Source organism: Xyrauchen texanus, chromosome 37 (genome assembly GCF_025860055.1).
Source record: "Xyrauchen texanus isolate HMW12.3.18 chromosome 37, RBS_HiC_50CHRs, whole genome shotgun sequence".
Lineage (NCBI taxonomy): Eukaryota > Metazoa > Chordata > Actinopteri > Cypriniformes > Catostomidae > Xyrauchen > Xyrauchen texanus.
The window spans coordinates 948,927-967,427 of NC_068312.1; the positions used below are offsets into that span (position 1 = coordinate 948,927).

Here is an 18,501-nt window from a genome sequence, read left to right on the forward strand (position 1 = left end):
GTGGTGCACAGCTCATTTTTTTGTTGCATGGCTCATCTGCAGGAAAGCGGTGAATGTTCAAAAGAACATGTCATCCTCCCCCATGTAGTGCAGGGCTTCAAGCAACTCTGCTCTCTTCTTGTTTACTGGAAGGTAGCTGCGGGTCATCTCTTTTTTACCGGTCTGGAATAAAGAAGTAATGTACATTTTTGATAAAAACCACAATGTTCATGAGTTTTACAATTTTTAATCAGCAATGCAAAACTTAGTGGTTCTTCTTGTTTTTAATAATACATAAGGAAAACAAGAATGAAATGAAATACAATTAGTGCAGAGTGACACTTACAGGTCTCTTTATCTCAGACAGAGCTCTCTCCAAGATTTTCTTGCGCCACACCTCCCGTTTCTTTTCTACCGCAATCAGTTTTTCTTCCTGTTGCCTGTGAGAGAGTTAGTGCTATTAGTTGATCAAAAATAAATGATTTGACTGTGAAGCACATTTGAATTGAATAGAGATAGCTTCATGCTTAATGCTGTATTGAGTCATCAGATTGAGAGCACTGCAATTTGAATCAAATTACAATCCAGACCTCAATGTCTGCTGGTCTGCATTGCATTAGTTTCATAGTGATACATGTGTGTGTGTTTGCATGTCCTAACCTTAATGTCTTTTCTTTCTTGAAAACCTTCTGCGCCTTAAGGAATGTCCCTTCAGGCAGCTCTTCCTGTTTGTCGAGGCGCTCAATCAGGTGACTCTCCAGGTGAGCTAGCCTGTTGAGTGTGCTGAGGTTACAAGACTCCGTCCCGATGCACTCCAACACCTGCCTGACCTTTTCGTCAATTCTTTCCTGCATCCTCTGTTATATTACAGAAAAACGTCGATAAGATCAATATAAAGTCTCTTGCATTTGAGTGTGTACACTTCAGATGGTAAGGTTGTGCTCTTACTTCTCTGCTCTTATTCTTTTCAGAGCTGTAGAACTTGATCTGCAGTTTGAGGTCGGAAACTCGTTTTCTCTCTTCCTCGACTGCCTTGGTGGTGCGCTCAATCTCTTGAAGGAACCTGCCCATCTCCTTTTGCCTGGTCCAAACATACAACGCAATCTCAGAGGCAGCGGAGAAGCACAGTGGTACACTGTTCAAGTACGGTGTCATTTACGCAGTTAAATAAGGCGGAAACACATCATCGCAGTATGTGAAACGCAGCGGTGGCTTGTGTTTTTCAAAAGAGAGGAAGCAAAGATGTCGGTCAAAAAAGTGTATTTGCATCGTTTCCAGTTTTTTATATTATGATTATTTATTTCATCATTCTCTATTGATTTATTTGTTCCTTTTTTGGTCTGAGTTGGTCTAGTTAGGCTACTTAAATGTGAAGTGTGCTCTCCTATTTTGTGTGCTCTTCATAGCTAAGAGTATCAAATTTTATCATAATTAAAATAAAATATCGTAATTAAATACCAAAAATACTAAAACATATATTTACAATTTGATTTACAACATATACATATGCCAATGGCCAAAGTGAAGATTTATAATCACTAAATGAATTGTGTTAAATAAACCGCCACTGACACGACACTAAACATCACCAGTGTGCAGCATCCACCTGGATGATATGACAGCAGCCATAGTGCACCAGAGCGCTCACCACACACCAGCTATTGGTGGAGAGGAGCGATAGAACCAATTAATATATGGGGATTTTTAGGAGGCCATGGTCGATAAAGGCCATGGGGGGAATTTGGCCAATCAACAATGAGATAATTTCTCTCTTGGAAATAGCACTCATGATCCTCCTGTAGACACCCAGAGATGCACAGCATCTGGGTGGGACCAAAAATGATGCATTTAGAGCCTCTTGTCCAATAAACATCGATCTTTTGCCCCATTGAACTCAATGGGACACGTATCTGTAGCACAGCTTCAATGGGGTTTTAAGGGCTGCACGTCTGCAAACTCCAACGGACGTAATCATGCAGATAACATCATTGAAAGAATTGCAAAAAGTGTGCACACTTTTGTTACCTAAAATTTTGAACTAGGACAATAATTATCTAAATTCTAGAGAGATTATATGCAATGTCATTGCCGTGCTTCCCATGTAGTCTTAAAGCAACCGCCACTAGTGAAAGAGTCCATATGTCACTTTACATTCAGTGCGAAAGAAACCCAGTGGTGCCGATAAAAAGTACAAAAAACTCACATGTCCTTTTTCTGGTTGTCCATGTGCTCCTCATTGGTGTCCTTCTCAGCAACATAGTAAGCTCTTTCGACATCCCTTTCCAGGAACATCAACAATTCTGTCACCTTCTCAGGGTCATCTACAAAAAGCTTATGATACTTTGGTATCACACACACACAGACACACACAAACACACGTGAGTGTTGTTCACATACACATGCAGACGCATGAATTTCCACTATGCAAATTGGACATAAAGAGGGTCAACAGTACACGTACCTCAGCTTCAGACCCCCACTCTGGAGGGGACATGACGGTGAGGAATTTTTTCAAATTGTCGCACTGCTTCAGATTCTCCTGGAGCTCATAGATGTCACTGCAAACAGGTTGTAAAGTAGCACACAGAGGTGTATGAATAATGGAACGATTGTGTGCATGTACATGTGTGAACACAGTAATATCATGTATACATACTTTTCAAACTTGGCCTGCTCTGTCTTCATCATTTTGAGGTGGTCGTCTGTTTGCTGTTTCTTTAACTCCTCGTCTTGAGCCCTGTGTCAAAATGGACATGTTAAGAGTCATGGGGCTTGATTTACAACTGCTCTGTTGGACTCTGTGAATTCTCCTTAAATCCACCAATGCCCACAAAAGCATGGCTTCATGATGTTATAACAATGAAAAGGAAAAATTCATACTCTTTCTCGGCCTGTAAACGATCATTCTTGCTCTGCTCGAGGGACTTCAGGAATTCTATTTTGTTCACTTCAAAGATTTTCTTCTCTCGAGAAACCCTCTCTTTGCTTTCACGGGCCTCTTCTGCAAGCCTGCGCATCTCCACTTTCTGCTGTGTCAATCTTATCTGAGAATAGAGATGAAATTTAGAAAAATTCACAAAGGCGATGATGTACACATATGGGCCAACGTGTGCATTACTGTAGTACAAGAAAGTTCAAATGACAAAATTTCACATTCGTTTCAACTGAAATGATAAAAAAATAGAGTGTCCCTTACATCCAAGTAGCCTATTTGTGTATGAAGGGCAACATAGTCTCTCGCCGTCTCTAAGGAGATAAAAATACAGACACAGGACACTTCTTAGAGTCAAAACATACATCTCTGTCTCCGAATATATGAGAGCAAATAACTTCAGCTTCAACTCACCGACGAGGCCCGTTAGTTTGCTGGACTTCTGGTTTTGCAAAATCCCACCTGCTTTGATCTTTGGAAAAAGATCAGATCTCTTGCAGGACTTTGCCCTGCTGGAGACGGTGGTTCTCTCGGCCACACTCAGAGTGCTTTGATGAAGACGCATCTGGAACAGACCAAAGGAAGCAAATATTTCATTAGAGAGCAGTTTTTATTTTGATAGAACAGGAATGTAACAAAAAGCAACCAACAGGTCTTATGATGGGTGTTTGTGATAATAGTCCTATAGGCTTCTTACCTGCATCTTTTCCAGATTTAACTGATCCCTGAGGACAAAGATGTCCTCCAGGACATTGAGAGAGTTCTTGTTCCTCATCTCAGAGGGTGGCCAAGGTTGCAGTTTAAGATCTGCAAACATCACATTCATTTCATGTTAATATCAAGTATTCTTGCGTACAGTTAAGTTAAATGCTCTTAAGTTAAAAGGTTACTTAGGTGTCATTTGGTTTTTGGACCGAGATCAAATGAGACAAACGACAGAAGTTACTACACATAAAAAACGAAATCCTGTTGCTTTTACAACAACAACAACAACAACAACAACAACAACAACAACAAACCCAGCAGCTGTGGTTGCCAGAATAATTATGTAAAAAATACAGTAAAAATGTAAACAACTTTACAGAACAACCTAAAACTGTTTTAATTTACATGACCATATATTACCCTTCTTAAAGTGTAAAAATCTGCTTTTTACTTTATAAGGTATTGTCAATCACTGTTGTCACGTGTCACTCACACAAACACTTGATCATTTACTGTGAAAAGTACATGTACTCTCTTGTTAAACAATTTCAATTGTATAATTAATTATACTGGACAAATCACAATACTTTTTACATCTAAAAATTTCATTATTACATTTCATTGTAAAACCTACTGTATTGTCTTTTAACTGAATATTTTACAGTTTTATTTCTGTAGCAGTTTTACAGTCTTTTACCAAATTTTTTATTATCTTAATATAATCTTTATAGCCAAAATAAATGTGAAAAATATTGAAAATATACAGTATGTTATAAACTCCATGATAGAAATAATCATACTTTTCAAACAAAACATTTAGTTGAAATATATTTTATATTATCTATCTATCTATCTATCTATCTATCTATCTATCTATCTATCTATCTATCTATCTATATATATATATATATATATATATATATATATACAAATAAAAATAAATTATAATGAAATTTGGCTGGCAATCTGGGATGTGATGTATCAAAATTTGTATGCATGAATATGATTTTGTCGCTGTGTTGTATTACATAACAAAACAGGTTGAAACATAAATACATTTGATTGTTGTTCTTAATTATAAAGTGTAATTAGTACTTTTTAAATGAAAAGATCACAAAGAAAGATCAACCCATATAAGATTCAAAGAGACATGGTGGAGCACGATGCTTCTCTTTTGCATTCGTGAATTTATTACGTAAATTAAGTAACAACAATGGAAATATTTTGAGGGAAAAGTTTCATTGAAAAATAAATATACATTTGAGAGTGTCCTAGTAATTTGGTTTGTCTTCATGTTACAGTAAGAGTTTGAGTGTTGGGAATGTTTTTATGGAAATGCTTCAGTGCATTCAGAAAAATATAAACAATCTGATTAACAGATTATCTAGAAATGTTCACTGTATTTTTAAGTAAGCATGTTAATTATCCTGGTACACCTTATTATTGAATATCAGCAAATATCTACTGACGATTAATTGTCGTACTTCTTAAGGTGTATGTTACAAGTCATTAATTCATATTTAACCTGGAAGCATTAATACAATAGGGATAAGATTCTGTTTCTTCTTTTCATCTTCACACAAACTGTCACGTGGTACTGACAGTACAATATTCATAAATATTATACGGGATTATCGTCATTATATGTACCTGTGTTATCATCTGGTTTCAGTGCTTTGAGCGTCCTGAACCGAGTTCCTCTGACCGTTTTATCTGTGTGATAATAATAATAGGCTATTAATAATAATAATGTGTGAGCACTCGACAGAAAATGAATATTCTACTGCCACTGTCAGGTTTTATAGTAATGAATTATGTATATGAATGTATTTAATTAAATTGCAGACTGACCACAATGTCCTCTGGAATCCATCGTGTCCGACACCGAACAATGATCCAAATGACTGTGAGCGCCGCTTTTATAGCGGCCGGAATGATGACGTAACGAGCCATTATGACGCTAAAGAGAATTACGTCACCGCATCGAACACTGAGAGACAGCTGTACATCAGAGATTCACACGATTCTTCAGGGGAAATGGAAGGTTTTGAAAGAAAACATGTTTTATATAGGGGGGTTTGGGGCAGAGGGAGATTTTACATCATGATCTGAGAGTTGGAGGTGCCAGAACCAACCCCGGTCAGAGAAAGTGCATTTCATCACTTACATCAGAAGCTTCTATTTGTTAACATTAGTAAATGCATTAGGTATCCTAAAGTAACAATGCACAATAGGCCTATGTTTATAGCTTATATTCATTGTGGTTAATGTTCGTTTATAAAAATACAATTATTTATTGTTCATCATAATGCATTAAATAATGTTAACTTTAAAAATATTCATTTGCTTAAGTATATGGTGAATTCACTGTACTATGATTAATACATACTGTAAAAGTATTGTTCATTGTTAATGAATGTATTGTTAACAAATGGAACCTTATTGTAAAGTGTTTATATGCTCTTAACTGAATTAACTGCTGGCTAATAACATTGTATTATAAAGTCAAAAACAAAACTTACAACAACATTAGCAAAACACATTAAAATATCCTCACCATCACACATTATACCCACATCCACTAATACTGATCACTTATAACAAAACAGAACTTTTTGAAATACTTTCTATCAAATAGGGTTTGAGAACACTGCCCGCTGTTTTTCATTCATCTTCTCATTAAGATTACTCAATTCTGGAAATTTGATATGAAACTGAAATGTGTAAATCTAACAATTACATTTTGAAGTACGGAACCATGATTTAAAGAATCCTCTGCAATCTGTTAAACAATACCAATGATGTAACAAGAATTCACTTTAACAATTAAAGCTAAATCTATTGAACTAAACAGATACAAACAAACATATTAACAGAATCAAAACTGGCTATTAAATTAAAAAGTTAAAGGAATATTCCGGATTCAATACAAGTTCAGCTCAATCAACAGCATTTGTGGCTTAATGTTGATTACCGCAAACATTCATTTTGAATCTCTTTTTAAAATCATGTTAACACACATATTGTTCATGTCTTGTGTTTATACTTTTGAAACTTTGTGTATTTTAATGTTTACAGATTAAACCCCATTGACTTCCATTATAAGTGTCTCACTGGAACACACATTTGTGCTTTTTTTAAAGAAAAGGGGAACGAGTCTAAATAAATTTTTGTGGTAATCAACACTATGCCACAAATGCTGATTAAACTCAACTTGTCTTAAACCCGGAATATTCCTTTAGGCAAATTAATAAAAAATGATCATTCTTTTCACTTCGACAAGTAAGAGTTCTAGAGCATTTGCTGGAGTCTCTCTTCCTCCTCCTGCATAAAACTTTTCTCTTCATCACCTTTATGTCCTTTTATTTTGTCCACCAGATATGATGTGAAGCTAGTTTTTATCCCTTCTGGAGACCAGCTCTTCATCCAAATGCCCCAGTCTACACACTTCTCATATTTTCTTGGGGCCTGAAACTCCATGTTTTTCCAATCTGAAAGAAAACAAGGAGCATTTAATTTCAAGCTGCTTGATGTACACAAAATACATCTGTAATTCTTAAGAACTGGGACAAAACATATACACAAGATAGAACTCAGTTTTTTAGGTCTTAAAATGAGAAAGATCTGATTCATTAAAACACTCAAAATGCAAGCCAGCGTCCACTGATCACAACAAAACAGGATTTCATTTCATAGGTGAAATATTTTGATATTTTGAGTGATTCATGTATATTCTGAAGCATGTGACATTTATGATGTAGCTCTTGCTCATTGGCTGTGGCTACCTCTACACGTTTACAGACAAACACACTGCTTATATTGCCGAAGTAACCCTTTTGATTCGTTTGGTGTGAAACCTTGCAATTGACCAAACATTTAAGCGTGGGACAACAATCGACTTCATCGTCATCATCAACCTTTGTAACTCTGCTCATCGACAGAGCCTTCATTTCCTGAACTGTTTATACTCTCAAACGGCAGTGGACTGTACTGGACATTTCGAATCTCTACATGTACATACACATGCACACGGCAAAAACATTGAATTGTATCTATGTATATATTTGTGTATGATTTGCAATATATGGGGTTTGTGGATAACGAATGTGTAAATGGTTTGCATATATGCTGAAAGAAACACTACTCTTGTTCAAGAATTGCTTTAGTAATAGACCTCTTTCAACTTCGATTCATTTAAGTATTTGCACAAAAGGTGATCCTCCCCTTGAAAGCTTGTAGCTTGACCAGTGCAAATAACTGGGATGGTTATAGTATTAAGATGTAAGGAAAGTGAATTGAATGGACAATCTTTCTTAGTATCATTTTGAGTGACTTAATGTGTCTTTTATTACTGTCTACTAGGGCTGAAACGATTAGTCAACGTTATCGACGACGTCGACAATAAAAAATTGGCAATAAAAATGTTCATTGTCGAATAGTCGTTTGATCTCATTTAACGTAACATGAGTTCACATTAAACTAATGATGATGCGTGACAGCTGCAAGAATTACACAGATCACAGTCCAGATGCACTCTAAACTTTCCAAACAGTTTCAGGTGATGTGCAGTAATGTGTACAAGTTTTAGACTCTTGTGAGAAATATTGCTTAGTGTGGATGTCTTCAAAAATAGTGTCATGATTCATTTTCATTTATCACTTAATGTCATACAAAGTCCAATAAACATAAAAAAGCTAACTCAATATTCAGTGTGACAATCTTTGCCTTTAAAACAGCACCAATTCTCTTAGATACACCTGCACACAGTTTTTCTTGGTTGTTGGCAGATTGGATGTTCAAACTTCTTGGAGAATTCACCACAGTTCTTCTATCTGTTTGGGCTGTCTCGACTGCTTCTGTCTCTTCATGTAATCTCAGACTGACACAATGTTCAGTGGGGGTCTCTGTGGGTGCTCCCTGTTCTTCTATTCTAATCTTTTCTATTTGCAAAAGTAATGTTTGGGAGTCTAACATTTATATTTCCTATTGACACACTAAAGCTGAAGATCTAAATAACCATCTTAAGACAAATGCTTTTGTGAAACATCTTATGTGCCTATGACTTTTGCACAGTACTGTAGATCACAAAGTATGTGGGAATTATAATTCAAAGATACAGAAGCACTCTCGTTGTGGAGTCGGAGCTCTTAAAAGAAACACCCCAGCTTTACATCTTTAATGCAGTTATATTTAATGCATTATAGCTTTATTAAATTTCAAATAATACGGAAGCAGATCATATAAATAACTTCAATGATGAGGAACAGATGGCACTGATGAGGGCAGTGCATTCTGGGAAACTTAGTCAGGGGGAAACAGAAGACAAAGGACAAAAACTACTTAAAAATTAGAGTTCTTGGAAACACAGTGACTGTGACCCCCCGAAAATGCATTTATGGGGAATGTATGTAGAGGAGTTTCCTTGGGAGACAAGGAGCCGTGGAAGGCTTGGAGCAATCAGCCTCATCCTCTCTTCCTGCAGTGAAGGGTGAGCCACAGAGTTGCAGAGCCACCTCCACGTAGTCGGCCAGTGTCTAACGAGGATCTGCTGGAGGCATCAGTTCCTTTAGAGCACTATTCAGATCAGATCTAAAGTAAATCACTAGAGAGCGGTCTTCAAAGTGCACTAAATTCGCCATGCGGAGAAACTCACAGACATGATCCTCAACTGGACCGTCCCCTTGCTCGAGGAGGAGGATGCAAACTGCAGGCGGTAGATACATTTAGTTGGATCTATATGTATATATATGTCGCCACCGGCGACGTGCGGCTGGACGCTCCGCAATTTTGTGGAGGAGACGCTGCTGGCATGTGGCTCGCCATTCACTGTGGGTGTTGTGGAGGGGGATCCTGCCTCTCCTCCCACAGTGGTGACCCTCCAGCCTCGACCGTCCCAGAGCCAGCGCCTGTAGCCTCGACTGTCCCAGAGCCAGCGCCAGTAGCCTCGACCGTCCCAGAGCCAGAGCTCAGCCTCCAGAGCCTTCCAGGCCTCCGCCTCTAGAGCCTCCTACGGCTCCGCCTCCTGAGCCTTCCTCGGCTCTGCCTCCCGAGCCTCCTATGGCTCCGCCTCCCGAGCCTCATCCGGCTCCGACTCCAGAGCCTTCCAGGGCTCCGCCCCCTGAGCCTCCAGAGCTTTCCATGGTTCTGCCTCCCTCGGCTCCGCCTCCTGAGCCTCCCGAGCCTTCTTCGGCTCCGCCTTCCTCGGTTCCGCCTCCTGAGCCTCCCACAGCTCCGCCTCCAGAGCCTCCCTCAGCTCCGCCTCCTGAGCCTCCCACAGCTCCGCCTCCAGAGCCTCCCTCAGCTCCGTCTCCTGAGCCTCCCACAGCTCCACCTCCTGAGCCTCCAGAGCTTTCCATGGTTCCGCCTCCCTTGGCTTCGCCTCCTGAGCCTCCCGAGCCTCCCTCGTCTCCGCTACCAGAGACTTCCATGGCTCCGCCCTCGGAGTTCCCCATGGCTGTCCTGTGGCCGCCTCCCTGGCCTCCTGAACCTGTCCCTGTCCTATGGCCACCTCCCAGGCCTCCTGAACCTGTCCCTGTCCTGTGGCCACCTCCCAGGCCTCCTGAACCTGTCCCTGCCCCTTGGACTGCCTTCTTGCCCCCTGTGCCCTCTTGTACTTCCTGCCTGCCCTCTGTGCCCCCCTTCATCCAGTTTCCGTGTACCTTCGATGTTCTCCTGTTTTAGTTTTGTTTTGCCCATCGTGGTTATTTCCTTTGTTCCTGTTTTCTCCTTTGATTAATAAAAACCGCACGTAGATCCAACCCCTTGTCTGCCTCCTCCTGCATTCATTATAACACAATCCCCCCGAAGCAAACTGGAGTTAAGTGTCTTACTCAAGGACACAATGGTGGTGGCTGTGGGGATCAAACCAGCAACCTTCTGATTACCAGTTTACCAGTTATGTGGTTTAGACCAGTACACCACCACCATTCGAGAGATATTTTGAAAAGATGATTTTGTCCTGTTTATTGTTAGTAAGCACGTTTAATACAGCCTTTTATGTTGGATACAAGCTGAATAATCGGTTAAGAGCTAAAGATCATTAGATTAGTCGTTAGTTGCAGCCATACTGTCAACACAATAGATTTTCAGATTTATTTTTAATAAATACCACAAAATCAGAAACACTAGTGGACAGCTATAACTCAGAACCCCTTGACCACTTCTCATTGAGGTAGAAAACTGATGACAAACATGAACGCTCTTGTAAAAAAGGCCAGGGGATGTGAAGCAGAGTGTGGAATTTAGTTAAATCCATAAGATGTGAACACCATCAGGATTCCCGTCTGATGCGGTTGACAAATGCCACTAAGACTTGTTTAAACCTCCAATGCATTTAATATGTTATTTACTAGTCATTTTGTATTATATTGACTAACAATTGAGCTCCACCTATGTACAGTGAGTTACAATAGTCCTGCCACGATGAAACAAATGCATGCATCACCTTCTCAAAATCATGAAAGGAAAAAAAAGACTCAACCTTAGCCAGTGTTCTTAAATTAAAAAAAACTTGATTTCACAACAGAATTTAACCGAACTATCAAAAAGTACCCCTAAGTTCTACACCATTGGTTTACAATATGTAGCTTGTTATCAAGTAATGATTTGTCAAAAAGTAATTTAAAACATACAGCATTAAGTAAAATGTCGCAGGAGTGAAGCAGTCTTCCCTGTGGTGGATTATGGGCAAATAGCATCGTCAAGTGTACAAATGTACACTCGAAATTAGAGTGCATTGTGGGTAAGAATAAGTGACCAAAAGTATGGAACGAGTGGCTCACTCAGAATTCAGACACTTCTACAAACTGGTGGACACCCGAAATAGTGCACTATATAGTGGATAGGGGGTGGTTTCAGACACAGCAAGTGTTTCACAATCAGGGTTGGTGCCCTACACATGCTGCGTACTCCGCGTTTATGGAGCAGCAGTTCAGAACTAACGATCTAAATACTCATGACACTGAAAACTGTAACTACACTGAAATAAGAATCCACACAGGACTTTCAAGCTGTGAAATAGTGAAAGTAGGCATTAATAAAACATGATCTTGCTTTGGTTTATATTTCAGCAACATGTTTTCACCTTAATAAATTCTAGAAATGTTTCCAAACTTCTCTTCTTGTTGACGAATTCATCCAGATCTGACAAGAGCCCTTAAAGGGATAGTTCACCCAAATCAATAGTTTCAATTCTCATTACTTACTCACCCTCATGCAACCCCACATGTGTATGACTTTCTTTCTTCTGCTTAACTTAAATGAAGATTTTTAGAAGAATTTCTCAGCTCTGTTGGTCTATACAATGCAAGTGAATGGATGGCAACATTTTAAAGCTAAAAATAAATAAATAAAAAAAAATCACATAAGTCAGCATAAAAGTAATCCATGAGACTGTAGTGGTTGAATCAGTCTGTTCAGATGAGATGTGATAGGTGTGGATGAGAAACAGATCACTTTCACTTTCTTGTGTTTTTGGTGATTCACATTCTTCATGCAGATCACCATCTGCTGGGCAGGGAGAAGAATGTCTAGCAAAAAATGACAAATATTGATCTGTTTCTCCTATCATATCACTTCTGAAGACATGGATTTAACTACTAGAGTCATATGGATTACTTTTATGCTGCCTTTATTTGCTTTTTGCAGCTTCAAAGTTCTGGTCACCATAAACCTGCATTGTATGGACCTACAGAGCTGAAATATTCTAAAAATCCAAATTTGTTTTCTGCAGAAGAACACATGTTCTAAGTCATACACATCTGGAATGGCACGAGGGTGAATAAATGAGAGATTTTTCATTTTTGGGTGAACTATACCTATAAAGTGATTGCTCAGCCATAATTTAATATTCTGTCATCCTTTCCTAACCCTCGTGTTGTTCCAAACCCGTGTGACCTTCTGTACTATGTGGAACACAAACTATGTTGAATGTTAGAGACTGACCGTCTGTTAGATCATTTTGTCATCCAATGTATTTAATTTATTTTGTTGATCTGTAATCCCCGTCTCGATACGGCTCAGCTGAGGGAAGAAAGAACTGACACAGACACTCAATGGTATCAAATCCTTCTTCAACGTTTATTGTTCAGCATTCAGTTATATGGTCCAGAAAAACCATTTTCCACTGGACCCCCACCAATGAAATAGTTCTTTACCTTATATGGGGGGTGACATACATTTGAGTAGAGACAAAAAAACTGATTCCTAAAGAACACATCCTTTGAACAAGGAGCAGCTTTGCTTTGTGATGACACAGTAAGCTACATCACCCAGAGAAGTTGTTGAGAAGCATTCATTCTTCCACACCATCTCAGTCACCATTCACTTTCAAAATATGGAGAAAAAAATCACTGAAAGAAATGTGACACAGACAAACATTCTATCTAATATATTTTGCTTCTATTACCTTATTGTGTTACATGAAAGAAAGAGTCACACTCAAAAAACTTAACAGAAAATGTCAAACTCAACTCCAAAGAAATTCAGGTTTCAGAGGCAAAGTTACTACAGTCCATTAATTCCATTTTTAAGCCCCAAAGTAAACATCAAACATGGACCCAAATGTTCATTTTGAACCCCAAAAATACATCAATACTGGCCAGAGTTCAAACCAAAAATATTAAGAATGTAAACATTATATGTAAATATATTTCTTATTTTTCTTTTTTGAACATTGTTTAGTGGGTGTTTATGGATTGTTGGAGGTTCCGAGGGATTGGAGTTCATTTAAAATGTAGTTTGAGCAGTATGGAGGAAGCAGGTGAAAACTCGTCTTCAAACAAACAGCCAGCACACACTCTTATCAAAGGGACATAATTCTCCACAAAATCCAAGAAGCAACAGGCAGATGAAGAAGGTAAAGCAATCAAACCCGCTCCTGAAGAGGTGATTTTGGAGTTGTAATGCTGGTACTGAGTGTCTAGAGTTTGGTGTTCACCCTCTCTTTGTTCCTCACCATGCCATTGACAACTTCCAGTTGGGCCTACTTCATGTTAGTAACTTAAAGGGCCAGTGTAAAAAAGATACAGCAAAATCTGCTTGAAGGTGACAGTATGTATTTATACCAGCCTGTCGCATACTTTTAGAACACTTAAAATCATAATTATCACAAAATAAGGCAGACTTTTGTTTTAGATTTGAGATTGTTTCTGAACAGCGCAGATGTGAGCTGCACACTCTCGCTCTCTCTGTCCCCAGATCAGCAGTTGCGCGTGACTTCAGCGTTGTCAGGGTTCCATGCCAAATTGCACTTATTTGAAAACACAATCACGCGCTAAAATCTTAGAATCATTGGTTGCGTTTTTGGATACTTTAAAAATGTACCGCGGTCACCAAAGTTTTAATGTCAGGCACTAAAGAATGAAAATACAACATCTTATTCATGTATAATGATTGCCGGTGTTTGGAATTGGCGACCTAGAGAAATCTGTAAATAGAGGTCGCTGTTCAGTAAACGTTTGAGTGAGAACGCGCTTGGCTCACATGCTCATTATCATGGGTCTGTTGACAATACTGCAGAGACACAGCCGTGTCCTCGAGTGAGTGATGCTGTAAAACAGGTTTATATTGAAAGAAATATCACTATTAGACAAGCTGTCCATGCTCTATTCTCATGATTGTAATTTCTTTTTTCTTTTTTTTTTTTTTTGCTATTTTGAATGTTATTTATGCATCAAATATATGAACAAAAATGAACCTAACTGTGCAATAGAACACTAAAATGTAAGAACAATTGTAAGACGTATGTTTAGATCTGTAACTTAAGTGAAATGTTTTTATATATATATACACTGTATACATATTCTGTTGTTGTGTCTCATTGTACACAGCACTAAGCACTAAAAGCGCAGTACATTAGGGGTAGTGTATGAGGGGCCGTACAAGACATGCATTGCATTGGTTGAGTTGGAATTTTGCACTCATGTTTTAGCAGGTGTCATACTTCAGCTGCAGCATCGCTGTCTGTCAATTATGTGAATTTTAAAGAGTAAACAAAACAATATTAATAACTGAGAATGGACCCTGACAGCTATAAAGAAATTGTCAACTTTATCTCCAGAAATTAGTATCCTCATTCTGCAACAAAGTCACAAAGGTTTATTGTTCGAAGAAGAGTTTCCAATTATGTCCTTCAAGATGAGTTGGTAATTAGTGTTTTTCAGAGTTCAGGAAATTCACAAGAATTACTTCTGTGTTGAAAGTAAAAGTCCAAGTATCTGAGTTTAATGTTTAAATTGTATAAATTTACTTATAAAACATATCTAAACACATGTGACAACTTGCTGTAATAAAATGTGATAACTTGCCTTGTCCTGCGAACACTTTTACATCTACCTTCATTATATAATTGACCCTTGCCTGAAAACATGCTAGTGTGGTTTTATTATGTTCACTTGTTTTACCCAACAGCTATATCCCAAAAATACGATGACTATGGATGATTTTTGATCACTAATTTGAGAAGCTTTTGAATTAGGTGTTTGAAACAACATGGGGCGGCTGTGGCTCAGATGGTAGAGCGGGTCGGCTACCAATCGCAGGGTTGGTGGTTTGAATCCCGGCCCACACGGCTCCACATGCTGAAGTGTCCTTGGGCGAGACACTGAACCCCAAGTTGCTCCCAATGGCAGGCTAGCGCCTTGCATGGCAGCTCTGCCGCCATTTGTGTGTGAATGTGAGTGTGGATGGGTGATTGGGACACAGTGTAAAGCGCTTTGGTAACCTCTAATGTTAATAAAAAAGTGCTATATAAGTGCAGACCATTTACCAACATATACAATCACTGCAAGAGAAAACACAAATTTGTGCAATTGGACTCAAACCCTTGACAATGCATTATAGGCACATAAGCATTATCAATAATGAGCATTCTACATCTACCGCTAATTATATTTGGGTTAATTTATTATTATACTATAACTGATTTACAAATGGAGAATTGTATTATGTTAAACACAAAGTCACTGCTAAGGAGCTGCAGGTCAAATTAATTTGTGGCCAAGAAGCAGCAGACCACAAATTTTCAGAATTTCACTCTAGTGGATTTGGAGCACTCTACGGTCAAATAAATCGATGGATGCTATCACCAAACCGTACTACTGGCCATGGACGTCTTCAAACATTGATGCTTGTAGGTAGGTAGGTATTCTTCATCTGTTTCTTGTACAACCAATTTAAAGATCTTTTTACTACATTTCAAAATAACTTTTAGGTTGCTAGTCGTGTGGTGTGCCAGAGTAAGCATTGTGATCGCAAGAAAGTTGTGGATTTTACCCCTATACATGTATTATGAATAGCCTGAAATGATTATGAATCAATATTTGTTCATTTTTAACTTTAATAATGAAATATAAACTTTCAGATGCATGAATATCATCTAGGTTATGGATGCAACCTCCATTCCCTGATGGAGGGAACGAGACGTTGTGTCGGAGAAGCGACACTAGGGGTCTCTCTTGAGTACCGAATATACCTCTGATCTATGAAAAAAGGCCAATGAGAAGTTGGCAGTCAGTATTTGCATACTCCGCCCCCGGACATACAGGTATAAAGGCGAGGCAAATACTAGAGTTCATTCAGGATTTTTCTGAGGAGCCGGAAATGGTTCTGGCCACTACAGCCGTTCGGCTCAGCGACGTGGCCGGGAAGACACAACGTCTCGTTCCCTCCATCAGGGAACGGAGGTTACATCCGTAACCTAGACGTTCCCCTTCTGTCGCTCTCTCCGCGTTGTGTCGGAGAAGCGACACTAGGGGTCCAATTTAAAGGTGTACGTGTTCTGCTGACACAGGAGCGGGCAGGTATTTGTTACGTGCCAAACGACCGGCTGTGTCAGACTGCACGTACCCTTCCCCAATGCCCCAAAAAAGTCATCGGAATCCTTCTGGTTACCCTAGACAGGGGAACAAGGCGACGCTTGCCAACCTGGGAATGGGCCAAGCCTGGCTGGGCCTCTTTTCTCTCTATGTTTCTCGCATAGAGCAATAGACAGCCGGGGCCCTTACATGCACTGAGGGAAGGGGGTCTTACCCAATTTCCTATTCTTTCAGGGGGGAAAGACCCTGCGGAGACCACCCCTACCCAGCTGGGGAGGTAAGGTGGTGAATACATCACATGTGTTTTTAGGCGACACGTGGAAGTGGCGCGGTGGTAGATCCAGCCTCAGCAAGGGTGGAGTTGCTACACACGGTGACCGGGAGGCAGCCGAAACTTACCCAAGGAAAACGCGGGTCTGCTCGTAAGGGGACCGTATCGCAGAAAATACACACAGGGGGAGTCCGCGTAGGAGTCCTCACTCTGTGGAGCACCTATTCCTGTACAGGGTAGATCTGAGTACCCGCAGTGGATTGGGTCGGCAAGTTCCTCCGCCGAACTGCGGACCCATGAGGGCTAGGGAGGAATCGACGAGGGATTCGAGTTGAGTGAATCTCCTGGGAAAAAAAGACGCACAGTTTTACCTCAAGTGAGGGAAAGGGCATATATGCAAGCAATTCACATATCCAAAGCTTCAGATTTAGAGACTTTACTTAATTAAAGTTTACTTAATATTGGTTAGCCAATATTTTTGACAATGTTTTAACATCTAGCTGGATCAGGAAAATTGGACGGTAACTCTTACACTCACTTGGATTATTGTCCTTTTTAAGTATCAGACTGATCCGTGCTTGTGTCATGGTGCCATGGTGGTTTTTTTTATTTTATTTTAGGTGGCCTAAATGTAACTGTCATGGTTATTAGATGCTTTCCATTCTTTAATGATTCCATATAAACTTCTAGCAAAACTGGAGCCAGGTATGTAGCATAAGATCTACAAAATGCAGCGGCAAAGCCGTCTGGCCCCAGTGCTTTGCCTGTAGGCAAGGCCTTAATTACCTCACCAAGCTCCTCCAAGTTTATCTCAGAGTCAAGAGTAATCAGTTGTTTTGCTCAGTCGTCAGTTTAGGAAGTTCCAATGGTTCCACAAAGTTTCTAATGACATCATCTGTAGACGATGACGTGGAACTATAGAGATAAAGATGGAATTCTTTAAAAGCATTATTAATATTGTAAGACTGGCTGCAAACTGTTTGCATCACTTCCGGGAAAGACAAAGAACTCTGCGAGAACCAATATCATAAATCTCCTACACAGATGATCACCTCCACCTGAGTCCACGCATCCTACTGAGCAAGGACCATAAAAAACACTCACATCTGACCTGCATCTCCCCCTTGTCTCCCCCACAAGGCACACACACACACACACACACACACACACACACACACACACACACACACACACACACACACACACACACAAAATGTTTATGTGAACATGTAACAAAGAAAACCATGAAAACAAATAATGTGACTAGCCATGTTTGGTATCATTTAAAATGTATCAGTGCAACTATTATAATGGTCTATTTACCATGTTGATAAAACTAATAGTAACAAAGTTATAATGTCTTTGCCAAATGCTGTATAATTCTGGAGGTCTGTCCCCAACCCTGCCTAATTGCAAGGGTTAAGGTAATTGCAATTTGAATTTCTTATGTTTTGATAAAATGTCTAAATTTGATTTATTATTGTCTAATTGGAATTGATGAATTTAAAATAAATAGTTACATTTGAATTTATTCTGATTTACACAAACTATTGTCTTTAGTAAATTACATTAAGTCCATATTTCCGCAAATCTACGACCAGGTTAGTGGCGGACTAAAACTCAGTTCTGAGTGGAGCACCGACCTAGACTTTAGAGCTCCGTCTAACAAATTGGCATTATTTCAAGTGTACTTAGAGTGTATAGGCTCGATAGGGAATTTCCATTTTGGACAACATGAATTTGTCAACCAAGCCTAAATACGATGAAGTCTAAACCTCTGGTTATTGTAATATTTTCTA

The 18,501-nt window shown here is 39.3% G+C and overlaps 1 protein-coding gene across 1 annotated transcript; it reads right to left on the minus strand.

Moving 5' to 3' along the window:
* Positions 1 to 39: 39 nt before the first annotated feature.
* Positions 40 to 3,708, minus strand: LOC127630442 (trichohyalin-like). The gene is made up of 11 exons (XM_052107962.1): positions 3,609 to 3,708; positions 3,326 to 3,476; positions 3,176 to 3,225; positions 2,860 to 3,023; positions 2,636 to 2,716; positions 2,441 to 2,537; positions 2,183 to 2,319; positions 928 to 1,060; positions 640 to 836; positions 326 to 419; positions 40 to 162 (listed from the first exon to the last, which is right to left on the minus strand). Exons 1-11 carry the CDS (start codon positions 3,684 to 3,686, stop codon positions 58 to 60), a joined length of 1,287 nt encoding a protein of 428 aa, XP_051963922.1. The 5' UTR covers positions 3,687 to 3,708; the 3' UTR covers positions 40 to 57.
* Between the last annotated feature and the right edge of the window lie 14,793 nt (positions 3,709 to 18,501).

Excerpts from the sequence above, each read along its gene's own strand:
- LOC127630442 (XM_052107962.1), bottom strand. The coding sequence starts at position 3,686 with ATGAGGAACAAGAACTCTCTCAATGTCCTGGAGGACATCTTTGTCCTC. Across the intron at positions 3,226-3,325 it reads CAAACTAACGGGCCTCGTCG|AGACGGCGAGAGACTATGTT; the intron begins GTGAGTTGAAGC and ends TTATCTCCTTAG. Across the intron at positions 837-927 it reads AAAAGAATAAGAGCAGAGAA|AGGATGCAGGAAAGAATTGA; the intron begins GTAAGAGCACAA and ends GTAATATAACAG.